At 38.8% G+C, this 25,863-nt stretch overlaps 1 protein-coding gene across 18 annotated transcripts in view; it reads right to left on the bottom strand.

The window, feature by feature from the left end:
• Positions 1-25,863, bottom strand: part of LOC108502308 (bifunctional heparan sulfate N-deacetylase/N-sulfotransferase 3) — a 217,583-nt gene that overhangs the window by 18,728 nt on the left and 172,992 nt on the right. For all 18 annotated transcript variants that reach the window (XR_001876446.1, XR_001876441.1, XR_001876447.1 and 15 more), the window contains 5 exons: positions 12,132-12,219; positions 11,448-11,602; positions 9,057-9,242; positions 6,789-6,917; positions 154-336 (listed from right to left, as the gene is read on the bottom strand). Coding sequence is in view for 10 of the 18 variants with exons in the window: in XM_017825143.1 (XP_017680632.1) it covers positions 154-336; positions 6,789-6,917; positions 9,057-9,242; positions 11,448-11,602; positions 12,132-12,219 (741 nt within the window). In the remaining 8 variants the exon portion in view is untranslated. The remainder of the gene's footprint in view (positions 1-153; positions 337-6,788; positions 6,918-9,056; positions 9,243-11,447; positions 11,603-12,131; positions 12,220-25,863) is intronic.

The raw sequence follows: 25,863 nt of genomic DNA, 5'->3' as shown, positions 1-25,863 counted from the left end.
ACACCGAAGCTTCAATAAGTTGTTTTAAGGAACCAACTGGTAAATCCAAAAATATGAATGCTTTTCTCTACAAGAAACCGAAACAAAGAATTTCACAAGAAACGCCATCGAGACAATTTTTTTTCTGATCTCTGAATCAGCAAACCTGCCTACCTGCCAGAGAGGGTCCTTTTGCTCAGGGAATAGTTCAAAATACTTGTGAGCCAGCTGAACTGGAGGAAGGGTTTGCAGTCTGAGGTTTGTCCAGGTATGAACAAAGTTGGCCAGATTGACGAAGGTGTACAAGCCCAGGCGGTCGTTTCCGTAGTTAGACAAGTGTGTCATGAAGATGCTGATCTGCAGGAGACAAAATAAAGACAGCACACCTTGAGTCTCTGGATCACTAGATGGCAGTGCAACTCCAGATAATACAAATCTCATTTGCCTTTAGCTCTTATTTATTGCTGCAGGACTTGGATCACATTCACACAGACCTTACCACCCTTGCTCTTCATTGAATTACATCCTCCTTCTCAAGTCAACTCCATGCAATCACTGAGGAAAACGCTGGAACAGGTCCCATGAACTCTGTGAGCACCAGGGTGTGCAATCCTACCCTGGGGCTGGGCAAAACTGACATAATCTTTAAGTAAATTTACTTAATGGAGCATAGAGCAAAAACAATGCTTGCAAGTTTAACTAAAGTGGAATACATATGCAATGTGATTTCTGTTTCCTTGGAAGAGTAAAGAAGGCAGAAACCAAGAGGCAGCTGACCTCTATTGCTGTGATTTAAATCTCTTTGCTCCAGCTGTAAATTCTACAGGATAAATAACTCATCTCTTCTACAAAGCCACTCTGCAAGCACTGGGCTGACAGACAAATCATACAGAGAAAAAGCAAAGAAACCCTCTGAAACCCGATTGAGTACATCCAAATAATTGTGCATAAAATACTCCCAAATAAAAAAAAAATCCCCAAGTTTTAAGGCTGCTGGTATTTTACTTTTACTCTCCCAGCACTGGAAGTGATGCTCAGAGACACCCTCCTCGCTCCATCCCGGGATCCAACTGCACTTCCACACTCCCAATGGAAGCAGTGCTTCCATGGAGGTTTCTCATAGCAAGGGCGTGTTTGGGTGCACCTAAAACCTGAGCTGATGAGCAGAGCAGGAACACATGGACTGCAAGGATGGTCTCACATGGGCTCAAGACTGAAACCTCTGTTTTGTACAACGATCCATTTTCCAAGGTAATTTTTCACTGATGAAAGTCTTACACTGAAATCTGCAACCCTCACCTCTCTACCACTGAGTTCTTTTTTGAAGTTCTTTTTAAAATAGAACTCTCCCAAGATAAACTCTCCAGACTGATTTCCACTAAAAAATTAGAAACATGACTCGTTTTATAAATAAATCTGCTAATGCCATGAATGAGCAATTTCTATTTAAAGTAAGACCTGATGTAAGCCACTTTAAAAAAAGAAAGGCTTATCATGGTCATAATTCTGAAATTAGTTCAGGAACTGAAGTTAATCTTTTGTAAAGGACTTCCAGCCTTCAATTCAAAAAAACAAAAGAAGAAAAGAATGAAAAACTGGAATCTACTGCAGACAGGACTGAGATTGAAAACCCCTCCCCTTTAGGTAACCAAATGTATAACCTTTTCAAGTTTTTTTTTTTTTATTTCAGTTCTCAAAGCAGGAACAGACCAGCCACAGGACAACGTTGTTCTCAACAAAGGTACAATCAGCAGGTTTCCATAAAAAAGGTTAACTTGTTTTCTTGACAGCCTCTTTCTTTCCTACACCTGGCCTGACCTCTGACATTTTTAATGTCAATTCACCTCCTGGCAACTCCTCACCTGCCAGCAGCTACAGCACTGCCATGAAAGAAAAAGCAAGAGCAGTTCAAAAGATTGCTAGTTTGGGGAAAATATGTATTATTTTTTTCCCCTGAAGAGAATATCACTGTAATTTTAAGAATGTCAAGAGTGCAGGCTGAAAAACTGATTGGACATATCATCATAAATAATTTCTAGCATATAAAACTGTGCCAGTGAAGGGGAAAAATACATCAGAGACCTTAGCTCCCATTTTACAGGGGGGTTTTTGTATGTCAAAAACTTTATGGTTAATTATTCATAACAAAGATGATCAAATGCTAGTTTAAAACTTGAATGACTGACTCTTGTAGAGAAGTCCATACCTAATGTAACCAAATACACGATCTAATACGTGACTGTACATTAAAAAAAATGTCTCCTTTACTTCTATATGGCATCAAAAATGCAACAGATGAAGCTGAGAGGGATGGTGTGTCACCACCCACCTCCCTGTGCAGGTGGTGCTGTTTCACACCAAGACAACACATAATGGATATTTTTTGCCTTCCACGTTGAGTTATGATGCTTTGTTTTGCTCTACCATACCACACCCTGATTCATTCAAACATGCTCTAACTAGGGAGAGTGATTACTCTTTGTCTGCAACTAACAACCCACTATACTACTGAAGATTTATTCTCTTAGAACCAGCGATCAGGAGATTTCAAAGGAATCCTTTGTGGGCATCTCACAAGGCCAGACCTAGTAAATAACACTATTTGTTCAATATTGTTGCACCTCTGGGAAATGCTGTAAAATACAAGCAGAGCTTCACATATTTCTTTATTCCTTCTTCAAAAGGGAAGCAGCTGTGAATGGATTTATATTTACTCTAACAAGCATTTTAACCTCCCTTTCAGATAAAAAGAGCTCATTTGATTTTATTATTTCCAGCGCTCTTCTCAAATAATTTCTTTCAGGGCATCTCAGCATTTTCTTTCTCTCAGTGCAGGAGGATCACCCTTTTTTGCTGTTCCTCATACACAAACTATCATCTTGGTTGCACTTCAATGCACAGTCTCCACAGGATTTAATATCTTTCATGAGGGAACTGAAATGGAATGCAGACAACTTTTAAAATGATGGCTTGGGACTAAATCTGGCTCTAGGCAGCAGCTCCTTTCCTGCTCTTGCACATTTTCAAATCAGAGCAGTCAAGGTGCCTCCCTATACTCTGCCTTCCCCTTCCAGTTTCTCCCCAGAATTTCTGCACTCCTTCCCCACCAGGGAAATGGAGGGAGGTCTGAGACTTTCGGGATACTGATGATGTTAAACAGATTATTCTGGCATTTTAAATCTGTGACTAGAAGAGTTTGTATAAGAAAAAACTGATAATAAACATTTATTACATACTGGGTGTATACTTCATTTTTTTTTTACCATATATAGATTTATTGCAGGCAATTCCAACTTGAATAAATTCATATTATTAAACCAGACATCAAGGTACTTTAGTCACGGGCACTGTGTCACCCTCCAGTCTGTGCAACAACACGAAAAGACAGCACTGAGGCCTCTCAATGAAGTTATGTACAACACTCCAAAATGAAGTTCAATTATGACTGACAATTAATTACGTGGGCTCAGCTAGGCACTAGGAGCAGATGCATTACCAGTTCAGTATATTGCTGAGTTTTTAGCTACTGAGCTAATGTTTACAGGCCACAAGAGTACGTCTAACTCTCAGAACACTTATATTCCAATTAATTTGGCGTTGTGCACACTCTGTTTGCAGTCCTGATACTGTTTCCAAGTTGCTCAGAACATCTTTCAGGTATTCAGAGGCTCAGTAACAGCTGGTTTTGCTCCATTAGACTGACACAGTGATAGAATAAACCACTTGTGCAAGGCTTTCCATTTGATTATTTTAAGGATCACAGAAGGGCAAAGTTCTCTTACTGGCCACAACTTTGATGCATCTCCTGCACATTGTTACAAGGAATCACTTCCAATGAGATAGCTAATCCTGTCTGTTCCACAGCCTTTCCATACTGCCTGTTCATTTAGGATTTTTTTGTGGTTTTTTTTCTATTCCACCCACAAAATACCAGACTCTGTCTGGCTTTCATGGGTGGGTTTTGAAGAACAGATAGGAAGGATGCAGATGAAACCGATGCCTTTCTCACTCAAGCTTGTCAAACTGAGCCATCTTTCCTGCTTCTCACACTCAGTACAATTAAATATGAGGTTGTGCCAAGCAGGACAGACAGAAAGGGAAGATTTGAGCCTGAATGCCTTTGTTTTTGTTTTTACCTCCGTAGTGCCAAAGCCTGGGTATTCATTTTGTTCAGGGTCACATTAAGATACAGTAGGTTCTGCTGATGCTCACACAAACCCTCTCATTTTTAGTGCTAAAGGAGATAATTTCTCCCTTGCTGCAAGTCAATTAGCTTAATAACAGCTCTACTCACTGCAACTGGGGAGAGGTAAAAATTAAGAAGAAAATAATACTTAGAACTGAGCGCAGACAAAGATTACAATTATTTTAAGATCAATCAGACAAAGGGCTTAAAGCATTAACAGTCTTCCCTCTTGAGCAGCACTGCTGTACCCATGTGGAGAACACACAGCTGGCTACACATTACTTTCATTGTTGGGCTGTCAACCGTTCGAAGGCTTTCACCAAATTCCTCTCCACAGGGCATTTTCCCTTTACTTTCCACCTGCAGACACACAGTACTTGTAAGGAAGTGCATGGAAGTGCATGTAATGCAATTACTGTAATCTTTTATGTTTGTTGTTCTTAGGGGTAGAAAAGCTATAGGAATTTTTCATGAACTGTTGGTTCCCCTTAAATATTCATCTTTGTAAGACAGCAGAGCTCCCGGTCTGTATCTTCCACAGTTCAAAGGGTATTTTAGGACTGGGTTATCAGAGTTATTGAGAGAGCCTTGGCCAGTATTGATAAAGAGATTTACTAGCACACCTGAGAAGAAATGACGTGGTCGATGCCAGGGTCCATACCCACCTCATTGTTATACAAAGCTCAAAATTTAACGGCTCACTTCCTTCACCAGTTACAAGACATACTTAGGAGACTGGTACAATTTCATTTTAAGAGATACTGAACAGAAATTTGTTTTACTAATCCAAGAATTTCACTGAATACTGCAGATAGAGAGAGATCAATCTGAAGTCACTGAAGATTCTAACAAGCCTATCTGGAAAAATACTTGGTAAAATGTTTTGAAGTCAGTACAGTGCTAGGAAAAATAGTAACAATGTGAGATAATAAAGACACAGATCTGTCTGACTGGGTGAGATACTCATCACTACACACTTCTAAAATGCATGTTTTCCTTGTGGCTTTGCTACAGAATTCCCTGGCTAAAACAGTGCGAGTCACACAACCTCCCTGTAAGTTAATTATTCAACTGATAATGTAGGGGAAAATAATGCCAGTATACTAATAATACAGGGCTGCTGAAACTTGCTATTTTTTTCTCTCCCGTAAAACATTTTGTGGAAGATCCTGATATAGCATGATCTTGCCTGAGGGCCGCTGCAGTCAGCAGGATCTTGAAGAGAAGACAGACACACAAAATACAAAATATACTGTGGGGTTTTGTGGTTCATTCTGCAGATCGTGGTTGATCTGGAGCACCACAAGGAAGCAGAGCCTCTCTGGTGAAAAACTACCATTGCACAGCCAAACCAGAGAGAACTTTTGGGCTTTGCTCTTTCTTGGGGGCACTTCTTTCAGTGCAGGGTACTCACTGAAGTCTCAGCCTGGGAACTTACACCTCAAAAACTATGTTCACTTAAGATCAGTCATCCAAATTAAACATAATGAAGGGATTTGTTAAGATTTACATTGACTTCACACCCATTTCTGGAAATTCTCGTTGTTCAGAATATTGTTTAGCTGACATTGTAATGATTCCTGGGTTAGTGTTTCCTATTCTTAGTTTTCTGTCAGTGAAAAATAACATTTAGAAAATGTCTCATATGGGAATTTTTGCATCCCCTGAAAAGCTGAGTGTTTCCACATTAAGAAATCCCAGCAGTTTTAATGAGAATACAGGAAAGTTTATGAAGTTCAAAATGCCGCTTCATAATTACACAGACTCCTAAAGCTACTTTGTTTTCATTTTAATGTCTAAATCTTTGCCTTTTAATGCCTAAATCTAATTCTGACTTGCAAATTACAATATAAAAAATACAAGCAATACATAAAACCAACAAAGGTGCAAACCCTAATCTTCCAAATTATTACATTCCAGGCTAATGCTGAGAACTTTAGAAACTATTTATAAGCAGATATTTAAAATATGCATCATCTTTACAAAGGGACTCCCTAAAAGGATTTTAACAATTGGTCCTGGGCAGGTTTTGGCCTAATATTCGTTTACAGTTATATTTAGAAAATAATGTATTTAAAATTTCTATTTTTTAGCCTGTGTTGTATTGGGGATATCCCAATTTTCAGAACTAGGTGTTCACACAGCCTACATAGCAATGCATGACTCAAAGACCTAATTGTAATGTATAAAAAGACATTACTGTAGTCACGTTCAGGGATGTCAGGCAGGGACGATCAAAGTTGATTAATATCGAAATATCATGATTGTATCAGTATCATCTCTTATCTTGGCCTCCCCTCCGCTCTCTTAATTCTTTTAATTTGAAAGGCTTATGCCTCAAGTACCCATATTAAATTCTGCTGTTTCCCTACTGTTGTAAAATAGTTTCTGGCTGTGCTTCAATATGGAATATATTCTGTCCAGACTCAAAATGCTGTTCCTATGCCTTCCTCGAAATCTCATTTGCTAAGCCCAGTAACTTTCAGTTAAAATCCATGAATTGCCCAAGCACTGCTATGGTACCAATACTCTGGGACTCCTGCCATCCTCTAGAAAGGAGACCACATGTGTGTTTTCCTTTAATTAATTTTTTTTAAACATTTCAAAATGACATTGTACTTACTGGATTGAGAACCACTGTGAAGAACAACTCTCCTCCTTGAATACTTTTGTCTAGTTCCTTTGGACCTCCAGGGTACTCTTTATAGAAAATGGTGTGGGTGAACAAGCCACAAGTTTGCCTAGGAAGCACCTGAATTTATTAAAAAAATAATTTAAAAAAGACTCAAGAGTTTATACTTTTAGTGAGATAATAAATACCAGATAAGTAACACATAACTGATAATTGCTGAGTAGACTTGGCATCTCAACTTTGTCAGAAGTCAGTGATAATCTAGTTGAATTATTAACACCGAAATCACAACATCCAAAAATTCATCATATTTACTTTGTCTGTAACACCTCATCCTACAACCAAGTATTTGAAGTGTAGTCAGCAATGAGTTCTAAAATTTTAAGATATTTTCAAACATAATCTGAAATATTATCAGTCTATATTGTATTAATTAGTTCCACTTTTATTTGAATGATGGCTTTGTTGTAAATTGTTTTTTTATTTTGGCCCAGGCATCAGCAGCAATAATTCTACACTTACATGTGGGGAATTTAGCCAACAATCTTCACATCATAAGAAAGATTTCCTTCTCAATTAACTGTGCTAGTTTGGGAAGACCAGTTGCAATACAAAATAGTACAAACAAAATTATTTTAAAAAACACTCCAAGAACAAATCTTTTGAATAGGAAGAACTAATAAATGCAGTTAAGTTTTCCAGCAGAAATTTAAAATATTTTCTATCTATTTCAGAAAATAATTTGCTGGAGAGTATTTAAGTTATGTCTATCCCTTACAGAAAACAGCTGAGTGTGGGTGTTCATGTAAAATTCTTACAATGGGATGGTTATGACAGATTAGCTTTGAAAATACAAAGTGCCTTATTTGACATAGGCTGTGGTTTTGTAGACACTCTTTTATTTCTTGCATTTCAATTCTCAACATTTTTTGTAATGTAAAGGATACTGTGACCACAGATTGTAAATTCTGTGTTGTCAGAAAATGTATGGAATTTGTACATTTGCTATAAACTTCCATATGTTTTTAAAAAACCTTTGGATTGCACTGATGAAATATGAGCACAGTTCTTCACAGAGGCAGGGAATGAAGCTGTACTGGCTGGGAGATGCTCTGGCAAATCTTACACACTGATTTTATTACTGAATGTATTCATTACTATAAGCCTGCAGATGTAAAATATTAATGCATTTGCCCAGGAGAACTGAAAGCTTGAGACTCCCCAAACAGGTGGTTTTATATGACTGTTCTTGGAAACAGATTTTGGCCACAGTGTCCTTGTATTAAATCTCATTATGTGAGACTCAAATGACGTGTTTTTACAAATATTCATGAAAGAGATTTTTGGAGATTCCGAGTCAATCCATCTTCCCCAAATGCTTCATTCTCCCTGAGCACATCCATGAACATTATTTTACATGCAGGGATTGCTCTGAGGAGAACAAACTGTAGCTCAGACCTGTACGGTGTCAATTTTGTTCCTGGATTTCTGGAGACCATTTTTAATTTGCTTCACCCAAAAATAGATCAAAACTTTAAAATATTACTATTTAGCTAAGCAAAGTGGTATCCATGGCAACTTTAGAACAATACCAGAATTCTGTTCTAAGGGGCAATATTGTGGTAAGGTAGCTGACCCTCCAAAACTGCTTGTTGCAGCCAGAGGTATAACACAGCACACCCCCCAGATCCTGCCTGTTCACCGCTCTTCCCACATGCTCCAAAAGAAAGTTACTCGAGAACATGTCCCCAAGTATTTTGGAAAGCTGTTTAGAAACACTTCTGAGATAATAATGACAGGATGTGAATCTGAAATAGCCTCCGCCCCAGTGACCAGATGGCAGCAGCACAACGCCTTCCGTGCCGGTTGTGTACAACCCCTTCCCTTGGCAAAGGGGGCTGTGAATGATGTAATTCCCAAAAACCTGAGAGAAACCTAACCCATCCTATTCTGTTGAACCATGCCAAGCTGATTTTTTCCTTGAGATCTCTGAACCAGCATTAACAGTAGGACTAGAGGAGCGAACAGCCTGTAAACTGTTGACAGCGGGGTGCCTGGATGCCACCTTCATCAGCAGTAACATCATCAGCAACAGACTCATTTTAATTAACAAGGCACTGTCAGATATATCTTGCTACTTATGCAGAGCAATATGTGCTTCTCACAATGTGAACTTTCAGGATACTGTGCTTTTCCACTTAAAAATAAACTGTTCATAAAATGGCAGAGTACAACGTGAACATCATCAATCCAACTCACCATGATGTTTTTGTGGATGAAGCCTCGTCTGTACCTTGCAGGCTTCAGATGTGGGTATTCTTCTGTGCTGGTAACTCTGATGTTCCAGACCTTTTTCCAGGCATCATAAAGCTGAACATGTACTGGATACACTCCAGAATGGTGTGGAGCCACTGCATAGCCCAAGTCAGTTGGAATACCATGTTCCTGAAACATAACAGAACAATGGCTGCTTTCAAAAACTTTAAAAGTTCGATGTTTTGGTAGTTCTCAGATCCTTTTTTTATGAGAGATCAAGAACAGGTCTGAAATGCAAATAAGAGTAATATCAAAGGATGCTGATCTGGAAGGGAGATGGAAGAGAATTCAGAGAGAAAATGGCACGTGTTCCACACAAGAGGTAGCATCTGGCAGTTGCTATTACACAAGTGTGATTTCCACTGCATGTCCCTTCACAATTACTTGGATGAGGAGCTGAATTTCAGTCACGGCGTGTCCCCTGTAGTCCACTCAAAACACAAAAGCATATTCAAAAACCAGCTTAACGATTTCAGTGTCATTTTAAAAAAGGATAAAAGATAACCACTTGTGACATTCCACAGGCAGATGTTGTGCAGTAAACCCTTTTGTAGTACATTTCCTGTTTTTGCAGACTCCGTCATTTATCTTGTTTACATACTCACCTTGCTGCTACTACCTTCTCTTCATTTTTAATGTATTTTCTTTCAGGTTACTTTGCAAAGGAAGAGGGGACAGAAGATCTTTCTTTGACAGTCTGATTAGCAGAATGCACAGGCCATAAGATGTCATTGTGTTGCCATGATTTAGGAAGGCTGCCCTCGCGCTGCCTTTGAATTCTGTTTTGGAGTTTTTTATATTGGTTGTATTCATATGGTCATCTTCAGCATTTTTTTGTAATCATACTTTGTGTGCAAAGAGTGGGTTGACACTTGGATCTCTTCCTCTGAATAAAGTAGTTACTAAGAAATATGAAAGGACTCTGAGTCTTATCTCAAAGAAAAATGGGTGCATATTAAGAGCATTGGAAGTAGTGAAGAACATGGAAATTCATGGAGTTATGTAAACCAGGGTTGAATATGCATAATAATAACATCCTTTAATGCTTACATACTGCAGACTAATCCCAGAGGATGCCTTAGGTCACACCAGAACCACAAGAACTCATTTCCAGTGGAGCTTGGAACAGCACACAGAATTGTATTAAAAGGGGAAATGTGGGCACAGGATTTTTAAATTTTCCTGAATCTAACCCTTACTGGAATGCTTTCTTGAAAAGAAACATTAAAATTGAGCTGGCCTGTACTCAGTACAACTACAATTTTCAGTCAAGTTGGTAAAATCTTGAAAGAAAGCATGTACCTTACTTAAAAGCAAAGTTTTCAAATACAAACACTAACTGCTTGATATTCAGGTCTATACTGTCCTCCCACACTCACTGACACATGGCCATAAGTGCACTCTCTTTTGTTCTGGCATTTCAAATTCCCCTGCTCTTTCCAGGAACAAAGTCTTTACCTGCCAACTAAAGAGCAACCAGTGCATTTTGAAAAGGAAGAAGTAAAATTAGGATGTTGGAAAAACAGATGTAATTCAGCAAATAAGTTATGTTTGCTGGGATATTCTGATGTAAGACATTTTAAGGTCTTTACATTAAACCACTTCTTCAGATAAATAACATCTATTATGTTTGGCATTTTGGTTTTCTTTTGCTGTATGAAAGTAACTGTAGCCTGTTTCTCTGGTATCCTCAGACCTAAAACCTGGTTTTACTTTGTCTTGTATTCCCACTGAAACCTTTTCTTCAGAGTTTTGTTGTGAAAAAATAATTAGTAAAGGCAATGCTTTACAAAACAAGTTTATATGAAGCTGATCCAAAGGGAATATATAAGATGTTATTAGGTATCACTGCAGAAAATCATCTTTGAAAATGTGGCACGTGTAACTAATCCTAACATGCAGTGGTTTCATAAAGTCATTTGACATGTTTTGATGGAGCATTTATTCTTTCAGAAAATTGCATTTTTTTTTCTAATCTAAACAACGGGTTATTTGGACAAAATTTTCTATAGAAAAATACTAGAATAGAGTATCGTTTATCTATATTGACTTTCCAAGATAGGAACATATTAATTCTTCATTCTGAAAGAATTTTTCTATAACTTTTTTTCAGAAAGCCAAATCAAACTTTAATTGAGAAGGAAATATGAACTGTTGAGAAATAGAATTTTCATAGCACAAGAGAGTGATTGCAAAAAGCACTTTAACAAAACTTCCTTATTCCCCAATTCACTGAGGCTAAACCGAATTTTACACGGATTGATTTTCCAACAAAGTAGGAATAATGGTTTCTGAGGACCTAAATTAAAGACAAAATGCAAAAATATAACTCACTAAGGCAAATTTTTTGTTGAGGATCATCTGCTCCACCAGCGAGGACTCGTTGTGGAAGAGATGGGGCTGCATGTGACTCCACATGTGGGGAAACCACCAGAACTCATCCACTGATCTCAGCAGCAGGTCATCACCTTCATCCTCCTCCTCAGTCCCTGCAAGAGGAAAAAAAAAATAGCTCAGAAGTAAAGTCTCTGCTTCTATTATAATCTTATGCATGTTTGAAAATATAAGAATGGTATGAACATAATAAAATGTGTCCATTTAAACTACTGCCTGCTGAGGCACTGGTGACAGAGTTGACAGACAGACCATTCTGCTGGGCTCACATCCTATTTTAATACCTTCTACCTATTCCTACAGTGGTTTAAGCACAAAATTATTTTAATGGATAATATACATTGCTGTACCTCCACAGTATCCAAAAGGACGAACTGTGGTAGCTCAACAGATTCTCAGTGAAATCAATGGAAAATCTCATGTGATTGGTGGAATTCACCAGTCAACAAGGGGCTGAAAGGAACTAAATTTTAACAAAGGGGAGGAGGAACTGAATCTGCTCCACACTGGCACCTAATGCAGAAATCACACCTTACTAAGACCTTTAGTCTCCATCCTTCCTACTGTTCTCAGATTAAAAAGAACACCATCAAAATGAAAGGGATTTTAGTACTTTATTCTTACCTGTGTGATAAAACTTCCCTGAAAATCCCAGGTTGAAAGTAAAATTTGTAATCTGGGCTCTCAAAAGATTCTGAGTGTCAAGGAGAGCCTGAAAAAAAGCAAATCACCATATAAACATATCTGTAGAAAACACAACCTGGGCATAGAAATTTAATATAACAATATAAGTATTTTTAGAGGTATATGTCTGTTTAATTAGTTTTGCTAGTTAAAAACAGCTCTTCATATATGACAAAGCAGTAACAGATATTTTATTACCATTTAAAGATTAAAGATAGCATGCAAACTCCATGCTTTTCCTCATGAAGATGACCAGCAATTAAATACTGGTTTACTCCTTGAGTCATGGGATAGAAAAATAAAGGGATACACACTGATCATTCAGGAAACCTGGGACACAGCCAGGAATGAATTTCAGGTCTCTTGTGCCCTTGCCACTGCTCCATTCATAGGGTGAACAGCAACTATTAGGACTATGTTCCTATAGGTCAGCTCAAGCACATACACAGCATTTCAGTCATGTTTCAAAATCAGCAGAAATACAAAAGAAAATAAATCTAGAAAGACAGAAAGAAGTTAGAGGAAGCCTATTCCACATCAGACAACTTGATCTTAGATTCCTCCAAAGTCTGACTCATTTCTCAGACAGTGACAATACTGGCTGCCAGCATTCCTGTACTTGCACTAAATTAGTACAAACAAGAAAACAGCATGTAGGAAGAAAAGGGAAAGCATTATTCATCAGCTACAGCCTCACTCTCTAATTTCAATATGCTCTTCTTGATTTGGTACTCCCAAGATTTACACAGTATTTCAGGAGTTATCTCCCAAACTCTTACATCCTGCTGGTCTCTCTTTCAGTTTTCCAGGTGTAACATGGAAACCCAGCCTTCCAAACTTTGCAAAGTAAGAACGAAACAGAAGAGCAAAGGTCATCAAAGAGTTTTCAAGGTCAGTAAATATTACAGCACAATGATTTTAATAAAGTAGTTAAAAGCATTATTATTGTCAGAGATGAGTAACTAAGTGTGTTATGAAGGAGGACCATATTTAAAAGCACAAAAAAAGTGACTGGAGATTTTCAAAGGTTTAACGGTCTAGAGGGTTCCCTACTTTTGCAGTTCAGTGACAACTTGGTGCCTTGAAAAATATAAGCCAGTAATTTTAATTACAGTTTCTCTGGACCTTTTCATTATGTAAGCAATTTGTCTACAATTATTTTTTTAACTGGTATGCCAAAGACAACAAAATGTTAGCACAGAACTCAAGTCCAGTTTAGGTCTTAGGCATAGTACAGTCAAGTTACAATCCCTTAAAATATGGCCCATTTTGCTGATGGAGGCAATATCCACCTTACCAGGGCACGTGAGCTCTTCTTCAGGTCTTTTCCAGCACTCACCTGGTAAAGAGCATCTTCTTTCACTGCAAAGCCTGAAAAATGTCCTGTGAACAAGGGACTTTCTAAAGGAATGAGTAAAATGAAGCACTGAAGGGAAGTAATTGAAAACAAGCTCCAGACTTATGAAGTGGAATATTAAGAGCAAAATCTTGCAATGCTGTAACAAGGGCTTTTGCAGAGGCTGAGAGCGCAAAGATCTCTGAGGAGGCTTCTGACTGTAATGAAAGGTAGCAAATGTGCACAGGATTTCTTATGAAAACCATCCTCGAGCTGCTGGGAACCGATTCAATGAAATGACTGTATCTTTGCACCGTTAAGGAGGTAGGAGGCAAAGGATACGGCCACACACACAGCCTGACAGCCAGGGGGCACGAATGGGCTGCGAGTTCTTTTCCTCCCTATTAAGAGCTGTGAGCATTTTTCCAGCTGAAGATCTTATCCTGCACCTCTCTAACACCTTCCCAGCTTGTCAGCTCCAGTCTGGTCCCAGCAGGATGCAAAACCAGAACTGGAAGAAGGAGGAGATCCAGGCTTTCAAACAGGTAGCAAGAAGCCCATGACATTTTTATAATAACACAACAGAGAGTTAACTCCTTCTCTGGGAGTTAGTTTTGCTGGTGCAGTTCCCAACTTCTCACCTTGTGCTGGGAAATACCAGCTAATACCAAGGGGGTACCTGCTCCACCTGCCAAGAGGGAGGGCCCAGACCTGCTGTGAACCACTTTTTGCACAGACAAGCTCTGAGCCAACATTTGAGTTGTCGTGCCTGTGATTATTTTCTGGGCGACTTGACATTTTACTCATCTTTCAGGTTCTAAAAACAAAATGTTAAAACTCATGAAGAATATACAGTAGCAGATGGCAGGGCCTAGTACTGTGAGTTTCCATCAGAAAGAGAGAAAAGTAGGGGGACAAAAAGACCAAAATTTCCTTTTTGCATGCTGTTTTATATGCTGAAGGGGAGCTGCTGATATTTTCTGTATATTTTATGACTGCTTATGAACAGACCCTCTGAGTGTCTGTATGAAATGTTACATAAATACATTAGTACTGAAGATAGTATTTTAAAACTATTTAGTAAAGCCTTCATATGTTTATAAATAATTATTTAGTCCATGCTATATTTCTGCTGGTGCTGTAATGAAAATAAATCACTGGCTGCATAACCACTTCCACAGACATAGTACTTTCTTTTCAATTTTTCCTAAGCTTACATACTACGTTTAGGAAATTCCTCGTTCCAGAAATCAAATGTGAGGATTCATTATATGATTACATATGATTTCTTCACCAAGAGTCCAAAAAAAAAAAACCTCAGAAAAAGCCCCTTTTACAATCCAAGGAATAGACAAAAGTTTTCCCAGCAGCAAAACAACATATTTTCTCATCTCACAAACAGGACAAACAGGCATAGACAGATGCCATGGGCTGTCAAAAGCTTCTGCTCAAGTAAATCAGCTGTAAAGCCAAGGATAAAATTCCTATCGTCAAACTTGCTTCCCACTTGCACAGCCAGGAAACCATCCTGCCTCCTGTCCTCAAATATCTCTTCACATGGTTTCACTTCAGAGTCTGTCACAGAGAAGTTACAAGTGCTAACTTGTCTTTGGTAAACAGACAGTTGTAATTTCTTCAGCATCAACAAAAAAATACTCAGACCCAAATGTCTTGACTGATCAAAGAAATCAATCAAGAATGCCTTGTTGAACTCTGCTTCCAAAGAGGAATGATGACTTCTTTGTGCAGTCATACCAACATATTTACCACTATTTTCCTGCTCAAAAGCTGCTAAGGAACTTTACCACTTGAAAAGCGAAATTCTACTTGTAAGCACGTGGATTTAACTCAGTTGGCAAGCACACAGACACGGTGCTGCAGCGTTAACATCCTACACTTCAGTACAGGCTTTCATGTCACCAACAAAAGCAAGGTCAGCTTCATAATTTTCCAAAAAGCTTTTCTCTTCCTCCTTTTTTTTTGGGAAGCAGATCTCATCTCTCAACCTTTGCTTTACTATTTTCTGTCTGACAATACTATCAAAGGAGCCATTAAATTAGGAATTACTTTGCTTTTAGAAAAACTTCTAATGCCATGTTGGCTCTCTGATAAAGGCAAGAATGCTCTGCAAAGGAAGGACAACCTAATAGAAAGTGCAGTGTGAAAGCACACCAGTTAAGCACACCAAGCCCCTTTATGGGAGCTCCTATGCAAAAGTAACTTTAATTTCCATACCAGATTTCCTCTTTACTCCAACCCCTGCAAGAGAGGAAAGAAACAGAACTAAAGCTATTTTTTTTAGCTTCTGAACGGAGTTCTTAGTACAGAGGTTTAATGAGCTGTAACTGGTGTGATGTCCTTTTACTGTGCACTCTCTGTGACATCACTTTGCCTTTCCACCCTCTGACAAGAGGAAACAGGAGACAGCCTCAATGAAGGTCCCTCCCAAACGTCTGGGAATCATTATTTTATTGGACAGACTACTTTGCTTCTGCGAAAAATGTTTCCCTCATGATAAATTATGTATTTTGGAACATCATTAAAATTCAACATCTACTCTTTCTGGATTTTCCAGAATAGCACTTTGACACCCATTATCATAAACATTTAACCTACACAGGAGAAAGAATAATTGCTTTGGGTGTACTGGGTGTATCTGAAAAAAATATTTTGAATATCCTTCAGACAAAAGGAGAAGAAAGCTTAAATTGCCTTTGTGTGCTCTCCTAACAGAGCTGACACTACAGAGAGGGCAAGAGAAAAAACCAAAGAAAACTTTCAGCTTTTTGTGCAAAGTGTTCTGCTGGCAGAGAACAGGCAACCCAGTTTCCCCTCAGAGGGTCAATAAGGTATCAGGCTGGAGCCAGATATGTGCACCTTAAGTTTTTCAGTGTCCAACATAAGAAAAAAAATTCAGGAGCCACAACTTCATTTTATGTGCTCAGATGCTGTGACTGGGTAGCTGAATTTGAGGTCCACTAAAGGATCCAAAAAATATAGGTAGCCACTTTGGAAAACGCTGCTCAAATGATTTCAATCAAAAGTTTTTATCAGAACACACTGTTTTAAACGTCACTGGGTCTTCCTTTGGAGTTGTTTTTATATCACATACAATAATGATCTTGATGATGGTCCAATTACATATTTTCAAGTAATTAGACTCTTTCATCTGGGTAAATCATTTGTACAACCAAGAGATTTAAGAAATATTTCTAACTTCTTTCACCAACTTCTCGCTTGTTGGAGGCTGAGGTAGCGGTTAATGAGAATAAGCTAATTATGGCAAGGTAACGTGAAGGTTATAAATACTTGGTGCCAACAGTATTTAGTAAAGTAAGCAATTAGCATGGTATTTTCAGGATTCTGTCTGAAATTCTGCATTATTAGCTCTTAATTAAAGTGTACTTAGATGAAAGAAGTTACTATTACTAAACAGCTAAGTGATCTCGTTATTCTGCAGTTAACAGAAATAAAATGCAGCATTCCTTTAAAATAAAGGTCAAAAAAACCCCCAGGTCAGTTGAAACAGAACAAACATCCTACTGCTACATATTTTTCCCTGGGTATTGCTCAGACAGGATTCAATAGAAAACTTGCTGGCTGCATTTTCACCTAACACTTTGCCTGCTTGTGAAACACTGAGTATGAAGAGGTAAGTTCTCAGAGTATGACAGAACTCAAAACCAAAGTGGCCCTAAAATGCATGTGGAATCTGCTCATATTTATCCAGTTAAGTTCCTGTGATGTGGTGATGGCCAGTACAGCAGGAAAGTGAGTTTTGTTAAGGGAAAGCAGTTCAGGTGGCTGTGCTGCAGTCACAACCCCCCCAACATGCTGCCTGAGCTCTGAGCACGACAGCCCATCTCTCAGGGTGACAGAGTGGTTCAGAACCTGTTCCAGGTCACTTCTGGGCTGCTCTGCTCTGCTCTGCCTGCTTAGTCTGGCTTGTCTCCACTGCATCCCACCAGCAGCAGATAAATTCTCAGGGCTGTTCATTGATTCGTGCCGACACTTGTCTGGCTCCCAGTAAATGTTAGGCATTACACCTCTGCACCCCCTCATTAGACAGCCCACACTTGTACAGTTTCACATCTTGGTTGGAAGGGTGCATGGTATTTTGTCACAGATAAAACAGTGGCATGGCTGTTCAGTCTAATGGGGCATGTATTTTATAGTCATCCAGCTCAAAATGGACAGAGGTTATGATCCAAGCTCCTAGCACCACATTCATTATCAACAGCACATTTGCTTCTTATTTAATGCTTCCTCAAATGCCAGTTCCAGCTTTAGCTCTCACAGCAGCCAACACACACAGCAGGCAGAGCCTGGCTGAAGGACAAGTCCTCCCTGATCCAGTGCACACTGCCCAGCCCTGCGGCTCCGGGCCCTTTCCCCCTGCTCTTGGCACCACAAGGCTCTGCACAGCCACTGAATGCTGAAAATATCTGGAAGGCTCAACTCTGGAAGGACTTCAAAGCCTAATCTCTCAGCAGCAGAGACCACGGGGCCTCACCTGATGTGCAGGCACCTGCAGCTGGGTCACCACACCTGCTCCAGTCTGACTTTGTCCGTGGCTGCGTCACTCTGTCCAAAATGCCCAGGTTTTTTTTTAGAGACACAATTTCAGTTCCACCTATACACCCATGGCTTGCATACAGAAGAAGAAACTTGTTCCATAAAACCTACTTTCCCACAGATCTGTCTCCCAAATTGCTATTCCCGCAGTTCAATAGCCTGCACTCCCCTTCAGAGTGTCACGGGACCTGCCCTGTCCATCAGGCCTCCAAAGCACCTCCTTCCCTCCCTGCTCCGCCCCACACACGACAAAAGGACAGCACATGTTATCACCAGCTCCAAGACACAGCACATGGATTAGCCAGAGTAGGCCATGGAACAGCTTGGGTTGGAAAGGGCCTTCAAAGACCACCTTCCCCACACCCAGGTAAGATTAAAGCACAATATCTGTCTTAATGCTTAGTTTTACATACTTCAGAACGAAGTGCAAATAAATGAAGACTCAAACCTTGTTATTTATATAAAAACCACCACAGAGTCAGTTGCTTTCCCTGTTCAGTAAAGCACAACAAAATTATCACATCACTGGCATGTTAAATAAAGATTACTCCATGGGCTGGGCAACACACTGATGACACAGTCCATTCACAAATGCTTCTTAGATATTCTTTTTTCCTAGTAGAGGTAAAAAGATGTGCATCTCTTAAGATGCACATCTGATTAAAAATATCTACCTTTATCCCTATGTTTGGGGTGAGCTGAGGCACCAAAAGCTCTTTTTCCCCCTCTATGCCCCACCTTTATCAATAGAAAAAACAATCTTTGGCCAAAAAGATTTTCATTTTTTCTGTCTGAAAGTTCCACCTAAGACACAGCTGGGAATTCAGTGTTAGCTTGCTCACCAGCTATGGGTCACAAATATTTATCTTTTTTTCTTCTCTTTATGAGTAGTTCTAAAGCTGCCGCATGAAATTCCCCAGCTACATCAACACTGCTATAAAAGAAATGACAGAAAAAAGAGAGAAAGCTTCCATAAAATAACAGATATAACTCCTTTCTCAAGCCATATTTTTTATGATTATATGTAGTCAAGACAGAAATGACATAAGGACTTACTTCAAATTAATAAAAACTTGGACAGTTTCATTGACTCCTACATATTCTGAGGGATATAATCGAGCAGAAAAAACCCCAAGTGAAAAACATGGAGACGATTTTGTTACTGTTAAAACACACCTTTCTTGTTTTTGCGTGAGTGTTCACGTTTCTAAAAGACAAGATTACAAAAACTACATGTACACAGTGAAATATCCCAGCTGGCAAAGTCTACACTTGCAGCCTCAAACAGGCACGCAGGAATCCAACTGAGCTCTGCATTTGATTAGACTGTAAGAGATGGAGAATATATCTTAGTACAAATTCCCTGCCAATATTATATTCCTTCCAATAGCATATTTCATGGCCTTTTGCCAAATCTAATTTTTAAAGACTTACATAATCCTTTTACTTCCTTTGGCATATTAGCCTCTATTCTGCTACTTTTATTGGCTATTCAGCCTACACTTAAACACCTCTGTGCCTTACATTAAATATTTTTATCCCTCCTCACTGTTAATACCCTGCAGACATCTGCAGCCTATTGCTTTCTGCTTTGGTCATTGTTACTTACTGAATTTTTTAGCCTTCATTTTCTCTTTTTTTTTTGCTCAGATGTTTCCTGACTATTCTGGTGTCTCTAAGCACTCTCTAAATATTTCTGATCAAGTGGTGCAGAACTGAGCACAGTATTCCAGAAACCACCTCAGTCAGTAAGATGAAGTTCTTTACTGATACAAAATAGTATTTTTCATAGTCAGCTTGAATTTCAAACCAGTTTACATTACAAACTTGGGTACGTTTTAGTATTCATCTTGGTTTTTGGATATTTTCAAGATTACGTTTTCAACGTTTCTATTACCTGTACCAATGACAGTGAGAAAGGACAAGGGATAAGAGAAATGTTTCACATCATAAACCCCCTACTATTTATATATAAATGCAAAATTATTTTTCAGCCTCCTTTTAAGTGCTGTTAGAGTTCTATCAAAGACAACTCTGAGGTATCTTGAGTCCCACTCCCACCCTCACTTTTTTCTTCTTGCCAGACTGTGCCTTTCTTGATGGGACTGAAGATGGGGAAGGAGGCAGACTCACTTTTGGTATCACGTTTCATAGCTAATGGCTTTGATTTCTAGATCTGTCTGCAGTGTGTTTTTATTTGTTGGCTGTGAAAGTTTTATTCTATTTCATTAGCAGCAGGAACTGGATGGCAAACTTGTAATCTGGAAAAGCCCAGAATAAATCTGCAGCAGCCACCAGCACAGGGAGGAATCTGTGCAGCTCTGTGGGAAGCTGTTTTACATTATTGTTATTTGTATCAACGAGGTGCTTTCTGAACAAGAAGAGCCTCTGACCAAGAGAATTTGCAATCCAAGGAAAGAGAGGGACTGATGTGACAGCAGGTTTTATTTTCACGGCCAGGTGGATGAACCCAAACACTGCTGAGTTTAGGTTATGCTGAAAACACTCAAAGTGTGCACAATCACATGCAGTTTTATCTCATCCATGAAAATATTCACCTACATTCCTTAAGTATAAGTTTCCAAGTAGGCAGACGAAGACAGAGCTTGTTAACTAAGTGGCTGTGAGCCAGAAATGATCACTGCAGGCTGGAACACCTGGTGAATCTAAGATTTTGTGTGGATTCCTTTGGATGGGAAGCCTTAAACTCAAGTGTAAAGGTATCTCTGCATAATATAATAAATCAAGGGAAAAGCAGAAACAGTGTTACCAAATATTCAGTTACCCCACTTGAGCTCAGGGGAGTGCAATTCCTTATGTTTTAAATAAAATAGCTCTGATATCACAACACTCCACTGAGAACACAAAGACACCATTGTTAAGAGTTACACTAAGCCTAAGGACATCTCACCATCACAGAGAAACGTGAGGAAGTCAAAAATGAAAACAAATTCTTCTCATTTTCTGGAAAGATTTAGGTGACTGAATCTGTAATGCACATCATCTTATTTGGAAAGCACCAGGGGATTCACAGATTTCAGGATTTCCTTACTATGGTTGTGTCACAAAGACAGACCGGGAGTGTGCAACCAACAGGCAAATCTGGTGCTGGGGTAGAAGAGCTTGAAGGAATCAGCCCTCAAACGTCCCCGTGGCCTTTCTGCAGTCACCCCTCTCTGACTGAGAACTTCTATCCAGCCTTCCATCTCAAACATCAGTACACCTCTAACAAAAGGAGCTGGAATGTATTGAGCAGCAGTTGTAACAATTTTACTTGATTAAAATTCATAGAAGTTGATACATAAACCAAATTGCTCTTAGATGTTACAATGACTGACTGGTAAAGTGTACTTTATGCTGGTAGCAGTCCATAAAATACATAAACCAATTTTTATAACTTGTTTTAAAGTTATATTTTAGTTCTGAAATCAAATTCTAATTCTCTACTGTCTCACAGTGCATAATATTACACACTACTGCAGCTGAAACAATATGCTCAAGTAAATCAGTCCTAGGGCATCAGACAGCTACAGAGACACTGGTTAATAACATAACTTTTCCTTGACACTTTTTGAAGTACAGAATGCACTTTTTCCTTGCTATTTCAACAAGTCAATATAAAATACTTTAGGAGTTTCAGGTTAAATTAAGAAAGAATGTATGTAACACAGTAGACACACTGAACACTGGCATAAAGGTACTATGGCTAACGGACTGGGAATGTAAAATGATTTAGCAGAGCAAGAGTTCTTAATCATTACTTTGTTATGTAATTTAAAGAGGTGATTCAAAAGGTTTCTTTGAATCTCCCCAAAGGAAAGATTTACGGCTCAGTGCAACCAAACAGCCCTGAGTATCTCTGGTGGTTGTGCAGCTGACACATTTGATGACACATCTCTCATTTCTTTCCTGATAACCTTCTTCGTGATCCTAGAGATAAAGAAGCAATTAACTGAGAGAATCAGACTTCCTCCTGTGACAGGAACCATCGCTTGTCTTGACAGCTCAGCTTTCTGCACCTTTTAGAAGTTCTGCCTTAACACAAAATTTATCTGAGCTTCTCTTCTGAGGCAAATATTTACATCATTCCTATGCAACAGTGACTGAGAAGACACATGGTTGTCTTCTTAAAATTTATGGCCAAATAGAATGCTTTGCCATGGGAAGTTCTGGTTTCTTTCCACATATGCTGCACAGGGTGAAAAGACACTTAATGGGTTTTAAACAACTGTAATAATTTAAGCTGTGCTGACTAACGTGGATGAATTTCATACAGGGAATAAACAATTAGCTCTTAGGGGGGAAATCTATTTTTAAGCAGAATTATATTAAACAAAAGCTTAGGCCACCGACGCACTAAGGAAATAACAAAGAAGTGACAGCACTGGCTTTGGAACAAGAAGACTGACCTGACCAAATGCAAACGTTTATATTTGATCTTAGTCACTCTAGAAGCAATTTCTGAACAACAAACAATTACATACTTTTAAAGTGCCATTCACTTAAGCAGTGCCTGCCTGAAGATGAGCTATTTTTCTATGTTGTCTCTGTCCACCACGGAAAGTTAGAGGACTCACTCTGCTATGGATTTCTGCTTTATAAACCTCAAAATCCGGCCAAGATGAGAGACTGTGCAAGGGATGGAGACTAAAATGTTATGAATTTATTCCTTTGGGCTGAATGCTCTCCATTATCAGAAGGATGTCTGGCACAGATGATACACCAAGAGCGGAGCTCTTGTCCAGTTCTTCCATGACTAATGCTCAAAGGCTGCAGAGTGAAGCTTGTATTGCCCATTTCAGCATTGCCTGAGCACTCCCAAAATAGAATGATAAGAAAAGACCTGTCTTCCCCCTCCAATAATGGATATGGTCAATATGAAGCTTTTTCCTTGCCAATCATAAAAGAATAATTACAGGTGTAGGAAAAGATTAGGCTTACATGAACAAAGAGAAGAGATCCCCCTCCTGACTTCAATTCAAAGGGTCTCTTTTGAAAAGCACACAAAGGACAAGGCAGTCAAGGAAAGATCACACAGCTAATTATTAGGGAAAAAATAATTTCACAGTGTTCTAATTTTTCATTTGGAAAATGTGATTAACTCTTAAGGAACCACAGAACGTGCATGTGTTGGGGAAATGAAGGAAAAGGTAGACCAAACCAAACTGCCCAAACCACCAGCACTGCACAAACTGTCAACAGGAAAAAGAAATCACATTTGATTTCCCCCCTTTTATCAGCTGCTTTTCCCTTGAAAAATCTCAATGCTTTATAGTCATAAAAATTTTACAAAGAGTAACTGTAACAAAAAGAGATATTAAATTAGTAGACTGTCAGCCAGGACAATTGTGGTCTATTAAGATAAACTTACTCTGTGGATATCTAGATAGATTATTCTCTGCATGTCCATTTAAATGAATTACTTGCACTGCACGGGCTCTTAGTCTTTCTAAAAGACACAAGGAAAATAAAATATAACATTGTCACAGCATAATGGTCCCTCCTGCCTGACAGACAACAGGAGAGAAAAAAGTTACTGAAAAATGAATGTTGAGATGATATTACTGAGCTTATTTTCAAAGTAGGAGGCAATTAGACCATGGAATTGTTCTCTTCCATTATTTCTATTATACTAGAGGAAGATAAAGTAAATAACTATGAAGATGGATGGTTATTGTTGACGCAGTGACAGCCACTCAGTATGTTACATTGAAGAACTATGTTTTATCAGTCCAGATTTTACAGAGACAAGCAAATCTGTAAGAGTAAAGTAATCTAAAATCTGCAGCACTATTTCAAGTTTTTGGGGTCTTTTTTCTTGTTTTTTTAATTGAAGAAGCTGTTGTGAAATTAGAATAAACTTTATCTGTTGTTTAACAAGACACACCATTTATTAGTTTTATAGGATTTAGGTTGATAAACTATGTTTCTAAAAGATTTTCAGAAAGGCTCTTTATGCTTGTGTTCCTGACCCTATAGGTACTCAAGCTGAAGTATCACCACTTTGCCTCCTCTTTAGAGGTGCAGAAGACACCCATATTAGAGGGTCTGCTTTTGACCTGACCTCTTTTGAGGTCAATATATAATAGTGGTAAAAAAATCACCCCTTAACCTTATGACAGCAATTTTTGTAAGTGCTCAACTCCAACTGACACACTTTAAAGGGTAGGGCAGTTTAATTTTGTGCCAAATATTAACACTTCTGGCCTCTTTGAACATCTCATTTAGGTATGTCAAGAAGAAATTCCCCTGCAAACCTTATCTTACAGGTATTGGGACCTCCCTCCTTGGTCACAGTCAAAAAGCACCAGGACAGGACCCAGCCTGAGCAGGGGGGTTGGACCAGCTGACCACCTTGTTTTTGCTCTCAGTTGTGCATTAGCCCTCCAGTTCCTGAACTCTGCCCTATCCAGAGAACAGTCAGAACCAATCCTAGAGGTCCCTCTGGGTAGTGGGAGCTTCCTGAAGAGTTTGACATCGATTTGTGTTAACAGGGCACACGTAGAAACATTCCCATTACTCTCAGCAAGCCCACGGTCCTACCAGATACAGCCAGAAAATATCAAAGAGGAAACACGCCAACCAAAATTAAAGCACAAAAGAGCATCCTACTCAATTCTGCTTTGCTAGTATTTAAAATGTAACCTTAGCAGAAAGGAGCTATCTGGAGTACTGCAATTATACAAAGTCTACATTTAGCAACCCACTTTCACACTTGCAGCGCCCAATTCTCCGTCACAGTCACCGCAGCAGAGCTCAGTAAAACACTCCTGTTTAATGGGATGTCATTTATCTGCAAATATACTTTACAATAACAGATTTTCAACTACTGCAAATGGATTTTGTTTCATTCCTTCCACATGTCATTGTGCCACAGAGGATAACTCCTTTGATATTAATAGTAATGAAGATGCATCGCATCTGACAGCCCTAACAACACGTTTAATAGAACATTTTAACTATAAGTAGATGAAGAATCAGAAGGGAACACTTTTTTTTTTCAGATTCCACTGTTTCAGAACACAGTTCTGTATAAATGAAATTATCCTACTTAAAAGTTATTTCCACTTTGATATTATTTCTATTTAATTTGACAGTTTTATTTTGGGAAGATTACATTCTGACATATTGCAAATTATTCTCCCAAAACAATACAGTTTATCCTTCTGTATCTGCTTTAATCAAATTTGTCTCAACAGCCTCCTGCTTTTGCTAAGTAATTCTGGCAATTAAACATCCTAACTTACCCTAAAACAATCCAAAGGTGTCACTTTCAAAGAGAAACAATAAAAAACATACTGTCTCAAAGTGCTATTGCACAACACAGCGAGAGGTTTATTCAGGTTTTATTTTACATACTTTCTTACCAGAAACAGCTGCTTCTGCAGAAAAACAGGAGTTCTGCAGAAAAACAGGAGTTCTGCAGTGATGTGGGTCAGACCTTATTTCTTTCCTGTGATCTGAGTTTGCATTTAGGAGATTCTCCAATCACTTACCTAACTCAAACACTGCCATCGTGTCCTCCACAGAAACTCCATTTATTATCTCTCCCCTTTATTTCAACTCTCTCCCATGTGATTTGTTTGCATATGGAAAACACCGACTTAATGAGAAGGTTATATCTCAATTATAATTGCATGTGAAGAGAATGTTTTGGAAAAGAGTGTATGCTGCAATTTTCAAGTGAATTCAAGTTTAACTGCAGGTTCAAACCTTTTGTTTAAGGAAGACCTATATGCAGAGTTATTGCAGCTTAACAAA

The sequence above is a fragment of the Lepidothrix coronata genome, unplaced genomic scaffold (assembly GCF_001604755.1).
Source record: "Lepidothrix coronata isolate B3197 unplaced genomic scaffold, Lepidothrix_coronata-1.0 Scaffold116, whole genome shotgun sequence".
Lineage (NCBI taxonomy): Eukaryota > Metazoa > Chordata > Aves > Passeriformes > Pipridae > Lepidothrix > Lepidothrix coronata.
Note: the sequence above shows the minus strand (reverse complement) of the source record. Positions and strands in the feature narration are given on the sequence as shown.